This window comes from Mytilus edulis, chromosome 4 (genome assembly GCF_963676685.1).
Source record: "Mytilus edulis chromosome 4, xbMytEdul2.2, whole genome shotgun sequence".
Taxonomy (NCBI): domain Eukaryota; kingdom Metazoa; phylum Mollusca; class Bivalvia; order Mytilida; family Mytilidae; genus Mytilus; species Mytilus edulis.
The window spans coordinates 27751430-27766335 of record NC_092347.1 but is presented as its reverse complement, the minus strand read 5'-3'; the positions used below and the strand labels follow the sequence as shown (position 1 = coordinate 27766335).

The window sequence follows — 14906 nt, the reverse complement described above, 5'->3', positions numbered from 1 at the left end:
TTGCAACTGTGTAAAACAAACCGTATCAGACCATCATACTGCAGCGTTTAAAGATAAAAAAAAAATATCAAACTCTTTTTTGAATGAGATATTGTAACATTTCCTTTCATGACACTAACTATGGTATAGACTTTTTTAAATAACATTACTTCTGAAAATTTTTAGATATCAAATTTATAATCAATTTAATTTTGGAATTATTCATGATTTCTTGATATTTGTTTGCTTAATGTTCAGTGGAAGTATTTTTTGTCCCTATTCGGAACAAAATCGACTTAACTATAACTGTAATACCAGTAAATTTTGCAAAGTCAGTTGATCAGAGTGAAGTTTACTTTTGGTTTAGTTTACACTGTCACTGTATTTTATTCAAATAAATTGAATTGGATTGGACAACAGGCATAGCCTCTGTAAGCCCTCTCCACATAGGTCGACCAGAGTGAAGGATTGGCCGGGACTGCCACTAGAACATGAGGGTCACTATGTTGAATAGAAGCAGAAATGTTACCCTGCAACAGTCAATCTATGGACCAATCAAATGGTTATCGCAAGGGTTCTGTAAAATGCAGACATTTTTTTCCCTATGCGAAACATCGGCTTTAACATTCCATGTATGAGCAGACGTTATTGCGTATCTGTCCATTCCGTTCAGCCAATCATAGGTTTTAATGACTGAAAGAAGTCCAGGAGACCATTTTTTTTATATCCTAATCAAACTTTAGATTCTTGTACGTATTTCATGTTTAAATTGCGTTTATATATTATAATTATATATTAAGTCAGTATCTTAAAACTCTTTGAGTTCTTTATTTTTATCGGCATTTGGTTACTTTATGTATCGAATATCAACGACCATATACTAATATGGTTAATATAACAAAACAACAAAAAAGAAAAAAGAAAAAAAGTTGTGATTGCACTAAATTAATATATAAACATGTATATTAAAATAGCTGACAGATAGTAAACAGTCCTTTAAACTCTTCAAGAAGGATCAGACTGCATTTGACAGTCGTCTTTTAATAAGCAAGACCACATAATTTCGTATTACACACAATCACGATTCCAAGAAGCTTCCGAAACTCACAATTTAATTCTAGACAAAGTATTAAAAATGAATGACTGTTCCGCTTAATTAACTTACAGTAATGATCCATATCGACGAGTATATTCTAAAATATTGTATTGAAAATGATGTCCTTGGGAGTTGATGAAATGGAATACTAATGAAGAACACAAACACAATTAGATATGACAATAGAAGAAACAGCCAGCCCATAACGTGTAGATAGAACTATTTAACAATAAATAAATAAAACGACAACGAAGGTTCATAAACTTCAAACAAACAACGCTACAAACGATTAAAAAGAGCATTTATCGTTATAAAACAGATTATTAATGAAAATGCTGTTATTCATTTATTGAATTTAAAATAACATATTGAGCAATTTTAAAAAGGTATAGTGTTTGAGATATGATATAATGTGCATACCTTCGTGATTGAAATGTCAGAAATTCAAAACTAGATGGAGGTTTGAATAATTCATTTAAAAAAATTGTTGCCGATTGGTCATAGAAGAATGATTGTCTAATTATCAACACATGTATTATTTCCATAATTTTATATAATTGATGAATTTTAATAAATTTTCAAATAAACAAGTTTACTATTTATAAAAGGAATAATCGATTCAAATTAACAATCATGTGGGAAATGCGAACTTAGAATACTGGTCACAAAACTTGTGAATTTAATATATTTAGGCCACAAGTATCCATGAATTTGAATTTTTTAAATCTGTAAATCTGGTATTAACAAGACTGTGTCCCAAGATCCGCACTATCATTTTCTATGTTCAGTGGACCATGAAAATGGGATAAAATCTCTAATTTGGCATTAAAATTAGAAAGATCATGTCATAAGGAACATGTTTACTAAGTTTCAAGTTGATTGGACATCAAAAACTACCTCCACCAAAAACTTTTAAGTTTAAGCGGGACGAACGGAAGAACGGACGCACAGACCTGAAAACATAATGCCCACAAATGGGGCATAAAAACGAGTTCTCTATCAAATTGATGATTGCAAGTAGTCAAAAATCCAGTGGCAAATATTTTATGCATGTTCAGAACGATGATCTTTATTGTAAGCAGACAACGTTAACTGTATAAAGACATGTACGATTCATCGTTTTAAGTATTTCTGTAGCAGTACAAACCATATACCACCACGAATGCCATCTAAGATAAATGTTCAAATGATCAAATATGCATACTTTGACCTATAATGGTTTTCTTTTGCAAATTGTGAATGGGATGGAGAGTTGTCTCACTGGCACTCATACCACATCTTCTAATCAGCTATATACAATTCTCATTGCTAATTTTCAAATTAGGAAAACAAAGTTTGTCTCCACCTCAGTCCATAAATGTAGGAGTTATTTGTTTAATTTGGATTAAGTGATTATTTATCCTACTGGCAAACTATAGCATTTGAAGTTTTCATAATTCATGATTTGTTTTCTGTCAGTTTTAATGGTACCCTTGAGTATAATTCAGTGCTGTCTTTCTATGGAACAAACCTGAAGGGTTAACTGGGTCTCCTCAGTCAAGTAGTAAAAACCATGACGAAGGAAGCGTTCGATTGGCTATGGGGGATAAATTAATACGTAGTTACGCTCGATTACAGAGACATGTTGATTAGCATAAAATAGCGACAAAATCACATTTGATCTACGTCTATCATGTAATCGGTATGCCATCAAATAATAAGTTTCAAAGTAATTGATAAACGTAATTTAAAACGAATGTAAACTCTAATTCTTGACATTATTTTTAATATACTTTTTGTCGTTTCAGAGTTATGGCTTTTTACAACAATGTGCAGCCTTGTCAAATACATGCAAAAAACAAACAGGTAAGTTCAGAACAAATTAGTACTCTATTTATAGTGTTTGTACAAAATAGTAATGCTATCTATAAAAAGAAGAATGTGACAAATGGGTTCATAATGCTAAGTTCAAGTTCTGTTTCACGATAGTAATTTTTTTAGGTTAAGGAATAGGTCCGGTAAGGACCGATTTTGGCCTCAAATTTCAGGTTCATCTAACGAAAGATTTTGACCACTTTTTAAACACTTTTAAAAGTGTCTATTTCATTTGATTCAATTAGTTTATGTGAAAGATTTTAACTGATTTAGTCATTAAAAATGATCCGTTTCAAGCTCAAATATGAAAAATCTACCAAATATGCCGAAAAATGTCACTTTTCAAATGGTTTTTTATTAATGAAAGTGGCCGCATCCGTGTTCATCCTCAACCTTTATATATGTTATGTATTATCATCAAATACAACTTACATTTCAATATTAAGGATGAACACGAATGCGGCCACTTTCGTTTTACATGGATACCGTCTAAAATTTAACTAAAATGCTAGAATTGTGAAGATTTCAGTAATTTAACATGACTTAATGGTGCTACTACCCGATATATATGCATTGTATTGTCAAAAACAGTCCATATTTATGTAGCAGAAGCATTCTTCTGTCCAATAAATAACTAAAAGTTTACATTTTAACAATTTTGTAAAACTGCTACATTTTGGGGCCAAAAATGGATCTTACCGGACCTACTCCTTTATGCAAAGTTCGGATTATTGTCGCTTTTCATTGATACGTAAACATGTTATTTTTAGTTAATCGTGTGTTATTATGTCGAATACAACAACATCGTACTACATAGATATCAGAAGATGTGGTATGAGTGCCAATGTACGTTTTTTTAATTTAACCTGTTTTTTTCATATTTAAAAGTAATATCCAATAAGTAAGTCAAGAAGTTTATGATCCTTAAAGTACATTAGAAGTCACCATATATATATATCACATATTTTGATTTTTCTTCAAAAGCTGCTGCAGTGGTATTAACTAACCTAATCTTCATTAAAGGAAAACAAATTGACTTTATTCCCAGGAGAAATACAGCGAATAAATAGTCTAGATTCCGCATATTAAGCTAAAATTAATTGACTTTTTATCTTGAAGCAACCTATAATCAACAAGATAATTACTATGCAAGATCAAAAAGAGCTCAAGTTTCGAGCGCTCAGACAGGACCCCCAGGGCCACCAGGGCCACCGGGACCACCAGGTCAACAAGGTCAGTGAACATTACTCAATTTACATGAAGACTCAGTGCGAAGCTTGCTCTTTACTCTGCTTCCGTCGCCACGAAGACTCAGTGTAAACCTTGCTCATTACTTGGTGTCCGTCGTCACGAAGACTCAGTGTAAACCTTGTTCATTACTTGGCTTCTATGTTAATTGTTTCAACTTTTTATCCGATGATGCAGCCAACATCCAACATCGCAGTCGTTACTGAAAAAAACGAATAGGGGTATTCAAGTAGCTTTTATTGGTGTTGCTGTAAATATTAAGCTGATTTTCGCCATAAGCAGTAAAAATTGCACATGAGTTTTTACAACAAAACTATGGTCTTCATGAAATTTATTGTTTTCTGTATCTCTGCAGCTATAGAGCACGCCTAGACTTTCTTCTGTCTTTGTCTTGATTGAGTTCAGATTTCATATGAGGTTTTGTCTAGGCTGAATTGAACAGTTTCGTTTAACTTAAGAATAAGTTTAAACGAATACATATGAACCCTTTCGATATTGGATGCCTTATTATATCCACACATTGCACAGCCAAAGTTCAAAATACTTTCAAAATAAGTTTCAAATAAAGTCAATAATGTTTCATGGTAAAATAATCATCCAGTAGTTCAACATACTATATATACTGCTTTTTCACTTGTTCTGCTATCTCTTTTGGGTATAAACAATATTAAGTATTCTTCAACTGCTAAAGTATCATGCACTTTTACAATCTGGAGGGATTCCAAGTTGATTAAACACATATATATTAGGTGAGCTATAAAACTTCACAAATCCTGTGGTTGTTGATTGGTTACATCCATAAAGGGAGATGCACTGCAATTACAAAAACAGATAAACATAATAAGAATTAAACATTCTTTGTGGAAATAAGTTTCTCAATAGTATCATTAGTCAGACAGAATCTAAAATATGATAAAGTACTACAAAAAAGAGGGGAAAGATACTATAGGGACATCTAAACTCATAAGTCAAAAATAAACTAGTTATGATACTGTTGTCAGGTCATTAAAGATTGCATATTTTGTCTTTAATATTGATTCACTTATAGGGTTTTTGCATCGGAACTAAACACATTTTTTTTTAAAACAGTTGGCATGACACGGGTTATGTTCTTCTCATATATTTTATGATAGTATGATACTAAACCCCTAACGGGAGGGATTGTGCCTAATATTCATATGATGAAGACATAATCTTTCAATCAGTTTAATTGAGGTCTGGAGCTGGCATGTCAGTTAACTGCTAGTAGTCTGTTGTTATTTATGTATTATTGTCATTTTATTTATTTTCTTTTGTTACATCTTTTGACATCGGACTCGGACTTCTCTTGAACTGAATTTTAATGTGTGTATTGTTATGCGTTTACTTTTCTACATTGGCTAGAGGTATAGGGGGAGGGTTGAGATCTCATAAACATGTTTAACCCCGCCGCAATTTTGTGCCTGTCCCAAGTCAGGAGCCTCTGGCCTTTGTTAGTCTTGTATGATTTTTAATTTTAGTTTCTTGTGTATAATTCGGAGTTTAGTATGACGTCCATTATCACTGTACTAGTATACATATTTTTAGGGGCCAGCTGAAGGACACCTACGGGTGCGGGAATTCTCGCTACATTGACGACCCATTGGTGGCCTTCGGCTGTTGTCTGCTCTATGGTCGGGTTGTTGTCGCTTAGACACATTCCCCATTTCCTTTCTCAATTTTATAAACTAAACGCCCTGGCAAAAAAACGAAAAACACCAAAAGACAACCAAAAATATAAGATACACAATTGAGAAAACAAAGACTGGGAACTTCAAACATGAACCCCAATAAAACCTAAGGCATATATCATGTGCTCTGGAAGGGTCATCAGATCTTTATTCACATGTTAAACCGGTGACCGGTATTAGTCTAATTCGGAAAGCGATATTCCATAACAGCCAAATAACACATGGTGGCGTCCGTAAATTTTTCGAGAGATTATTTCAGCTTTAAAACTCGGAACTATTGGTTTAAAAGCTTCCTTGAGATTAAAAAAAAAATAATAAAAAAATAAAAGCTCCAGTCACCTTGGAAACAATCTAAATTTGACTTGCATATTTTAAAGTTCACATTTATAAATGTTACAAAAAGTTGAAGAATGCCAGATCAGCTAATTACTCATGAACTTTAGTTTATGTTACATGTTTTACGAAAGCAGAATTGTGTCACTGTAGATAAAAAAAAAACTTTTGGTAAGATTGGCGATGAGACAACTACCAAACAGCGAACAAATAACATTGAAGTTAACAACATGAGTTAACCAACGACACGGGATAATGTTTAAGAGGCTACCTTATGAATACTGAGTTTGGATCATTGTTGATTAATGTAATTGTTTTGAATATTTTTGATAATTCCATATTGCATGTCAATGAGACAGCAACTTATCGAATTTGGGTTTCCAGCCTAATGATTCTGACAAAATTTTGATGTAATATTAGGGAACGATCATTTAACTCCAATGTAGTGGGGGAAGGGGGGATTAGCTCTAAAAAATATTCGAATTGCGTGTGATTGCAGCATTATAGAAAAAAACATACCCCCTTTTTGAGTTAAATGATTGTTCGCTTATGAAAGACGTTTGATTCACTAATCTTCGATATATGCCTTATTAATTCAACGCACAATTGAAAGATTTTACCTACGTCGAAAGAATAATGTATTCAATACCTATAATCACTTATAATTCTTTGCCAGCTTTAATAACATTAAAACTGTTTATGCTTATATGTTTCCAGGTGTTAAAGGATCAAAAGGTGAAACGGGACCTAGAGGACATCAAGGATTACTTGGGTTTCCTGGATTCAAAGGAGACAGAGGCGAGTCTTTTTTTGACACAATTATAAAATCTTGTTTGATTTATATTTGTTCTTCTTTTTAATCTTTCTTCTTTTGTATAAAAACCGTTGTTGTGTGGCAAAGTTTCGGGAATATATGGACTAGCAGTGATTCTATTCAACGTTGTTCTGTTGCCAAAAACTTGTATCTGTTTTGTTTTATAAAGCCACAACAATAAATGTTGTTTTTTGTTGAAAATAAGGGTATCAAATAAGTAAAAGGATACTTTTGTTTTACAATTCTATTATATGAATTGTTATAATCCACAGATCCTACGATAATTTTCTTTATAATTTTAGTATTTGAATTGTTATAATCCTCAGCTAAACTAAACCACCTCTAGATTTGAATAGCACTTGATTTCTATTAGTCAAACCAGCTTCTTGTTATTTGACCAAGTGTACCGTGAATAAAAGGAGATGTTGTATATGTCAAAGAGAAGACAATCCAACAATACAGACAATCACAAAGCAATAAACTAAGTTACATTAACGGTCTTAAACATATATAGACAAATGTTTATATCTTATGTCAATCTCTCTATAAACCATCCAAGGTCTAGAAAAGTAAAGTTGTAAACATTTATACCTCGAAATGTCCACACGAACTTTCTTGTGATTAATTAATCAGCTAGAAGATATTTTATTACATACACTGTAAAGACTTATCTAGTCTGTTATGTAGAATAAGGAACTTTTACTGCTGTGCAGTATTTGTTGCCTCAGTCTACAGCAGTAAATTCATTGATAAATGACGTGATTACACCTTGTTGATTGTTTTTAATGATCAAACAATAATTACCATCACAAAGAAAATATATCACATCCTTTCTTTGTTTTTTCGCCAATATACTTTACAAATAGACACGCCAAAAAGACATTTATTTTTCTTCTAAGTCATATACGATATTCGTGCTAATAGAGAACAACGTCGAATTGTTAATACATCTGCATGTATGCACAGGCACTGATAACAGCTGAATAAATGTTACACGAGAATCTTTGACATTTACATATTCCACTGTATTTTGATAATAAACGATGTATATAAGTATAAAAATAAAGATGTGGTAAGGTTGCCAGTGAGACAACTGTTCACCAGAGACCAAATATTATATTTAACAACAATAGATCACCGTATGACCTTCAACAATGACTCAAAAGGTATAGTTTACTATTAAGATGTCTTAATATGACCATGAAAATACATATTCTAAGTAGCTTCTTATCTTGTAGGTTTGAAAGGCGATCATGGTGAGAAAGGTGAAGTAGGACCAGTAGGGCCGGGAGGGCTGAGGGGAGCCAGTGGACCACCAGGTGTGTAAATAAAACGATTTCTGAAACTATTCATTACATATACTGTAAAGGTTCGCACGAAATAATAGATATGTTTACTAATTAACTGGAAAAATTTAATACGCGGCTCCACCAATTCAATGAAAACTATGTGTATCCATACGAAGTATTCTTTCTTTTCTCAACTTTTTCACCAAAACGAATCATTGTTGATACAGTTTCAATATCCTTACGGACAATATTTATTTTCACAAAAGGTACTCCTGGACCAGCAGGAATGGAAGGTCCGCCTGGAAAAAGAGGACGAAAAGGGAATGATGGATTACCCGGACCACAAGGGCCGCCAGGTTTAAGGGGAGCACAAGGTTATTCAGGTCCTAAAGGTGAAAAGGGCGAAACTGGTGGAAATGGTTACTCAGGTGGAAACTGTACTTGTAAGTCTAACACATATAATACTAATTAATATAGAAACTGTTCCTGATTCTTGACTCCTTATTGTACAGTTTGTGCATGCGGAACTATCTTCGTGAATCGGCAAAGATAAGATTAAAACAGTATCAAAACAATAACGCATCACTACGTTTTTAAATGAAATAAAATTGCAGCAAAAACCTACAAAACATATATAAACAACAACGTTTAGCGCAAATGTCTTCATTAGTTTCAGAATTTTAGAAGTTACAGTTTGGAGCATTAGAATTTTGTTTTTACCTTCCAATAAGCATTCACCGCTAACAACTTTGCAGACGTGAAAAGAATCAAAAAGAAGTTAGTGATTTCGGTGTCTATATCAAGATAGTACATATGCCGTCTGTATAAGCAGCATACAACACAATTTGGATTAATTTGTTTGCTAAATTTATGATGAAATAAGTGCAGTTTGAAAGGTTGTGTAATTTAACTGGAAATATTTATCCTTATATAAATAGATGTTGTTATAAATAAGGTTAAAATGAGATTTGTACCAGAAAAGAATACAAACAAAAGCTCCCTAATAAGTCAACACTTGAATTTAGTTTTTATAAAGCTTTCCATGGCATCTAATTACGTATCAATGCGTCTGTTTAATTTATGTTCTGTAATTTAATTTGTTATCGATTAAAACCACATGATTTTACATTATTGGGAGCTTTTAAAGTAAATAATTTCTCGGTTATACTTTATTTTCACAAATCACCAAGGAATTCAATTACAGGAAAGCCATATTCCATGACACTGAAGCCATAATGTTTTTTCACAGAAAGCTCATATGAAAGAAATGTTTACATATTTTCAACGTATGAATTTCATAGGAATACTAAATCTTATATAATGTTAACAGTTAGTTATAATAAAATCATGATTTATGTGATTCATTGCATGTCCATGTACAAAAAGCTAATGATACGTCAATGAGACAGCAATCAATAAACACAAATTACAAAAAAAACATTTGAGGGCACTGCAATAATGTTATAATAATTAAGTTCTTTGTCAATGGTTGTATTTGGCTAAAAAATAGAGAGAATCAAATCAGCTGACTGAATTGATAATCTAAATTTAGGTGGCAGAGGGTCGAAGGGAGAAAAAGGACAACGAGGACAATTAGGATATACAGGATATAAAGGCGATAAAGGTATATAGTTATTATATAAAGTCTTTTATATAAGTGTTTGTCAAGCTGATATAGGATAGGTCTTTTTTGTTATCTTATAAATTTTTAACTGAATTATTAGAACATTCTTCGATTCTGATATCTATGTCAGCTTTGTATTGAAATAGTTCTATAATAATAGTAGAAATTCACTTTCAATTTCCTTGTTTCGTATGTTAAAAGCTATTGGAATTTTTGGTGGATGCAATTTTTGTGATTTTATCAGGTTACAAACTGAATAAAAACTAACTAAACAATCATTGAAAAACATTTGTAAACTAATTAAAAAGGTTCAGTTGTTCGGGGTGAGCCAAGGCTCCGTTTTGAAGGCCGTACATTGACCTATAATGGTTTACTTTTATAAATTGTTATTTGGATGGAGAGTTGTCTCATTGGCACGCATGCCACATCTTCCTATTTGCGCAAAAGGGAAGGCTAATTGAGGCTATTCCCTCAACTTGGTCTAGTCTTTTCCAGCATGTAAAACGTGCAATATACTAAGGCAGGTGTTTAGGGGGACGAGCTTGGAATTGGCTCTTATGCTACCCAGTCCAAGCGCTAATGAATGTCGAAGGGACAAAGAGGATCCCTTTTAAAAAACTCTTTCCGAGGCCTCATCATTTTTTCAGAAGCTTGTACGTGTGCATGTAAGAAAGGATGATGAGGTCGTTGTTAATGTGGAAAATCGGATCTCCCGTAGACTGCCTTATGTGCATGTGGTGGTGATCGTGAATAAACACATTTTTTTTAGCCGAATAGTAGTAGTAGTTTTAAAAATGTTTTAGTACTTTAGTGATTTTATTTTGTTTTAATCAATCTATCCAAAACTCTACATCGAAGATATGGATTGAGGACTCATCTTTGAAATTTAAGCCAGATTGGGTTTTTTTTTTACCAGAAGTGTTAGCTTTGTATTTAAACATTTACAACAGAATAGAATAAGTGGTTTTGATGATAACTTAAAGCCAAAATTTTAATGACCAGCACAAAAAGCAACGTTTTCTTTACAATTTGAAAAAAAGTTGAATATATAAATAAGAAATTGATACTTCTATGTCCGCCGTTTTGGATATTACCGGAAGTAAGGGTTTTAAAGAAATATGTCTTATATATTGTAACCATAATCACTAAAGAAAGGTTCCTGCACAATGTTATGATAGTAGCAATACGTTTAAACATATTTCAATTACCCCTCCCTAAAAAATAAGCTAATTTTAGTACAATGTCCGCCATACTAGATTTTACCGGAAGTAGGGTTTTTAAAGACATCTAATCTATATTATATATCCAAAAGTAGTAAAAAAAACAAAGGTTTGTACCAAATATTATGATAGTATCATGATTGTAACACCTTTTCACATACTAGCCTTCGATATTGGGCTGATTTAAGTATGAAGTCCGCCGTTTTGGATTTTACCGGAAGTGCGACATTTTTTTCAAATGCCTCCCTATCTGAAATAAAATAGTAATAGATAAGGAAGGTCTATGACAAATTTCATGCTTGTAGCAGGATGTGCACAATTTTTCACAAAGCCGCCGTACTATATCTATTGTATAGATCTTTAAGATAGACAAACAACAAATAGTAAACAAAATCTAAATAATCTACTCAAAATACTACAGATATATTTGAATTTTCATTAAAAGTATCCTATGCTACAATATGCATTTGCATGTAAAACTATTTTTTTTTCAGGTGATTCTGGATTAAAAGGAGAACCAGGTAAGTAGGAGTTTTACAAAAACACAATGGTCGAAAAATCAAATGACATATTATACACGATCAAAATTGAATAGAAAAATCACAACCACGTCTACCTACAGTAAAGAATTGTTGTACATGTATTTTAGAAAACTAAATCCAAACAATATCTACTAGCATTGAATGAAATCAATGTTTTGGCATGTGAAGTTTCTGATAGTAATGTTCAAAATGTAAGTGTTTAAACATGTTTTAGTCGATAATTTCAGTATTTCAAAAAGGTATATAATCTATTCCAGCATTTCTCTTAATGTATTAGACTTTACAATTATATCATATTAAAGTATCACATTAAGATTCAACATCATTTTGTAAACACGGATGTCATTTTTTTTTTAAAAAGAGGTAAGTATTAGTTATTTTGATGTTACTAACCTTTGAGGTACAGAAGATCATACCTTATCGGTACTTTTTAACTTTTAATACAATACTTACATGTATTAAACAACCTAACTTTGCATGTTGTTAGAGTATATAAAAACTCGGAAAGCCAAATACACATCCAATATACATGCCGTATATGTTATCAATGCTATAGCACGTTACTGTATCAGTTACAATTATAGGCTTCGATAAGTTAAATCAAGTGTATAATTTTGTGCTAACTCGTTTTTTAACAGGAAATGGATACGTGGGATATACTGGTACAAATGGTCTTATGGGACCGAGAGGTTTTAAAGGTGATAAAGGAGACAAAGGCGACTCAGTAGGTCAGTACACAGACTGATTAGATATTTGTCAAATGTTTTGAACATTTTTTTACTTCCAAATAGTTAAAATAAGCTTCTTGAACGGATATGATCACCAACATATAATTTAGCAGTGATCAAATTTAATTTCTCCAATATATATTAGTACTTGATTTCTTTAGTTCTTCAGTAGACAAAAGGAGTGTGTTGGTCATTATGAAGAGAATTTTAAATTTCAAAATTACATTCTGAGAATATGATGTTGACATTTAAGCCTTCAAAATGCGTGCAAGATCAGATTTGCCGTGTTCGATGGACATTTTAAGAACATGATCATCATAGTCACCGAGTTTAGACCGAGATTACTCTGACGTCCAACGTCTGTTTTGCCAGACAAGCTGGGGCCGTAATCTCGGACTATGAATTATGCTATGAACCATAAGATACAGTCACGTTTAGTTGTGTCGAATTTGATATTTATTATCAAAGTTAAAGGGTTACTTTGTGATTTTAACAAACCTAGATTTTCGCAAGGTTTTAGGATGGAACAATTAAAGTGTCATTTGACAAAATATGTTCAAAGTCATACTCAGAATCGGTTTTGATTGACATTTGCTTATCAAAATTTCGACTTGCCATCTGACTTTTTCCGAATACTTTGAAAAGTACAAGCATTTGTCTCTAGAAAAAAACATATATTCATTAATAGTACGATACATGTATATATATGATATTTTAATTTTTAAAGTACAACTTGGTACATATACACGAAATACAATATATTACAATTTTAGACACAAGCAGTCAATTAACATGTATATTTATACCAACCAGCCTTTAGAGGCTTATGATGCACTGTCATTTATGTACGAATATATTTATGTATATATATATATATGAGATCAAAATTCAGAGAAAAGTTCCTCATCTTTATTTATTATTTTTATAATGGAGTAAATGATGTAATATAGTTTTATGATTTACAAAAAAGAAGGAATTTCTCAAAGTGTTGATTACATCAGAGAGTTAAAATACATTATCTGTAATAGGTAATAAATTACATTCCTTATTATTTCAGTTATTTCCTCCGAAGATAATGGAAGTTTAAAAAGAAATAGGAAATTTCTCCCAGAGGCAAACACTGGCGGTAAGCAGCTGCATAATATCTCTCTAGAATGTTATAATATATGATAGCATGGAAAGTACATGTGTACTACACACGATTGAGATGGTTATTTATAATGAACAATATCAATCGAACACATCATTTTTATTAACATCTCGAATTACTTATTATTGTAGTTGTACTTCTGAACATTATATAAAAACGTGATTTTGATCAGTTTCTAAATATATTTTAACATAATTTCAGATAGAAAAGTTCCATTATCGCAGTACAAAGGTAAGAAAATGTTTAAAAAAAATAAATTTAGACGTCACATCGCCTACCTGTTCACAAAAATCGGCGCAAATGCAAAACGCCGGTAAAATATAAAAACAATAACAAAACAAGACAAATAACTTGTCAAGAGAATATTTTCGACGTAAATAATTATGTTAAGCAAACGACCAAACAAAATTCGTATTCTCTTAATTTTTTGTACATAAACACAATTTTCTGAAATTTTTGTTTTACTCCTTTTTGATATAAAGCCGTCATGTTACATATGTGTATTTGGCTTTCCTCGTCATGAGTGTATAGATGACTAAAAATTCCCAACAAAGCGCCAAGTACATGCATTTACATTACATATCTGCAATATTGTCAACTCTACTTTTATAAGAAGCATATTTTAGTACTGTTATTCAAATGCCCCAAACTATATGTATATATATTAAAGACTTATTTTTTTATAGATGCAACACACAAAAGTAAAGGCAAAGGTTTAGCATCACGTGATATTGCATCTTCTTCATTGATAGCTTTTGTACAAGTTTTAAGTGAGTTATTTGTTTATTTTGTATGATCCAAAAACACATAACTATATGGACTGTATTTGCATGATCAAAATTGTATGTTTGAATATGCTTAAGTAATGTGGCAAGAAAAAACTAAAACCACAAAAAATACTGAACTCCGAAGAAAATTCAAAACGGAAAGTCATAATCAAAGGAAAAAATCAAAAACTAAAACTCATCAAACGAATAGATAACAACTGTCATGTTCCTGACTTGGTACAGGCATTTTATTATGTAGAAAATGGTGGATTAAACCTGGTTTTATAGATAGCTTAACCTATCACTTGGTTGTCAGTCACATTAAATTTCCCATCAAGACTGTACTTGTATATTTCAATCGTATGATTAAAAGACAGTCTAGACTACGCCAGTGAAAACAACATAAGCGAGTTATAGTTTGATGTTAGTATCCAATATGTTCATGTAAATATCGGTATTTCTTGATATAACATAAAGATTTTTTTTTAAATATGCTGATTATGGGGGAAATGATCAAACAATTGGAAAAAAATTTATTGATACATGTATTATG

General features: G+C 31.8%; 1 protein-coding gene across 1 annotated transcript in view; it reads left to right on the top strand.

Annotated features, from left to right (window-relative positions):
- Nucleotides 1–14382, top strand: part of LOC139521322 (collagen alpha-1(XXV) chain-like) — a 33807-nt gene extending 19425 nt beyond the window's left edge. The window contains exons 2-12 of the mRNA XM_071314801.1: nt 2863–2920; nt 4049–4162; nt 6937–7017; nt 8272–8352; nt 8589–8765; nt 9875–9946; nt 11661–11687; nt 12347–12436; nt 13494–13562; nt 13788–13817; nt 14273–14382. Coding sequence (XP_071170902.1) covers nt 2863–2920; nt 4049–4162; nt 6937–7017; nt 8272–8352; nt 8589–8765; nt 9875–9946; nt 11661–11687; nt 12347–12436; nt 13494–13562; nt 13788–13817; nt 14273–14382 — 909 coding nt within the window. The remainder of the gene's footprint in view (nt 1–2862; nt 2921–4048; nt 4163–6936; nt 7018–8271; nt 8353–8588; nt 8766–9874; nt 9947–11660; nt 11688–12346; nt 12437–13493; nt 13563–13787; nt 13818–14272) is intronic.
- The last annotated feature ends 524 nt before the right edge of the window (nt 14383–14906 follow it).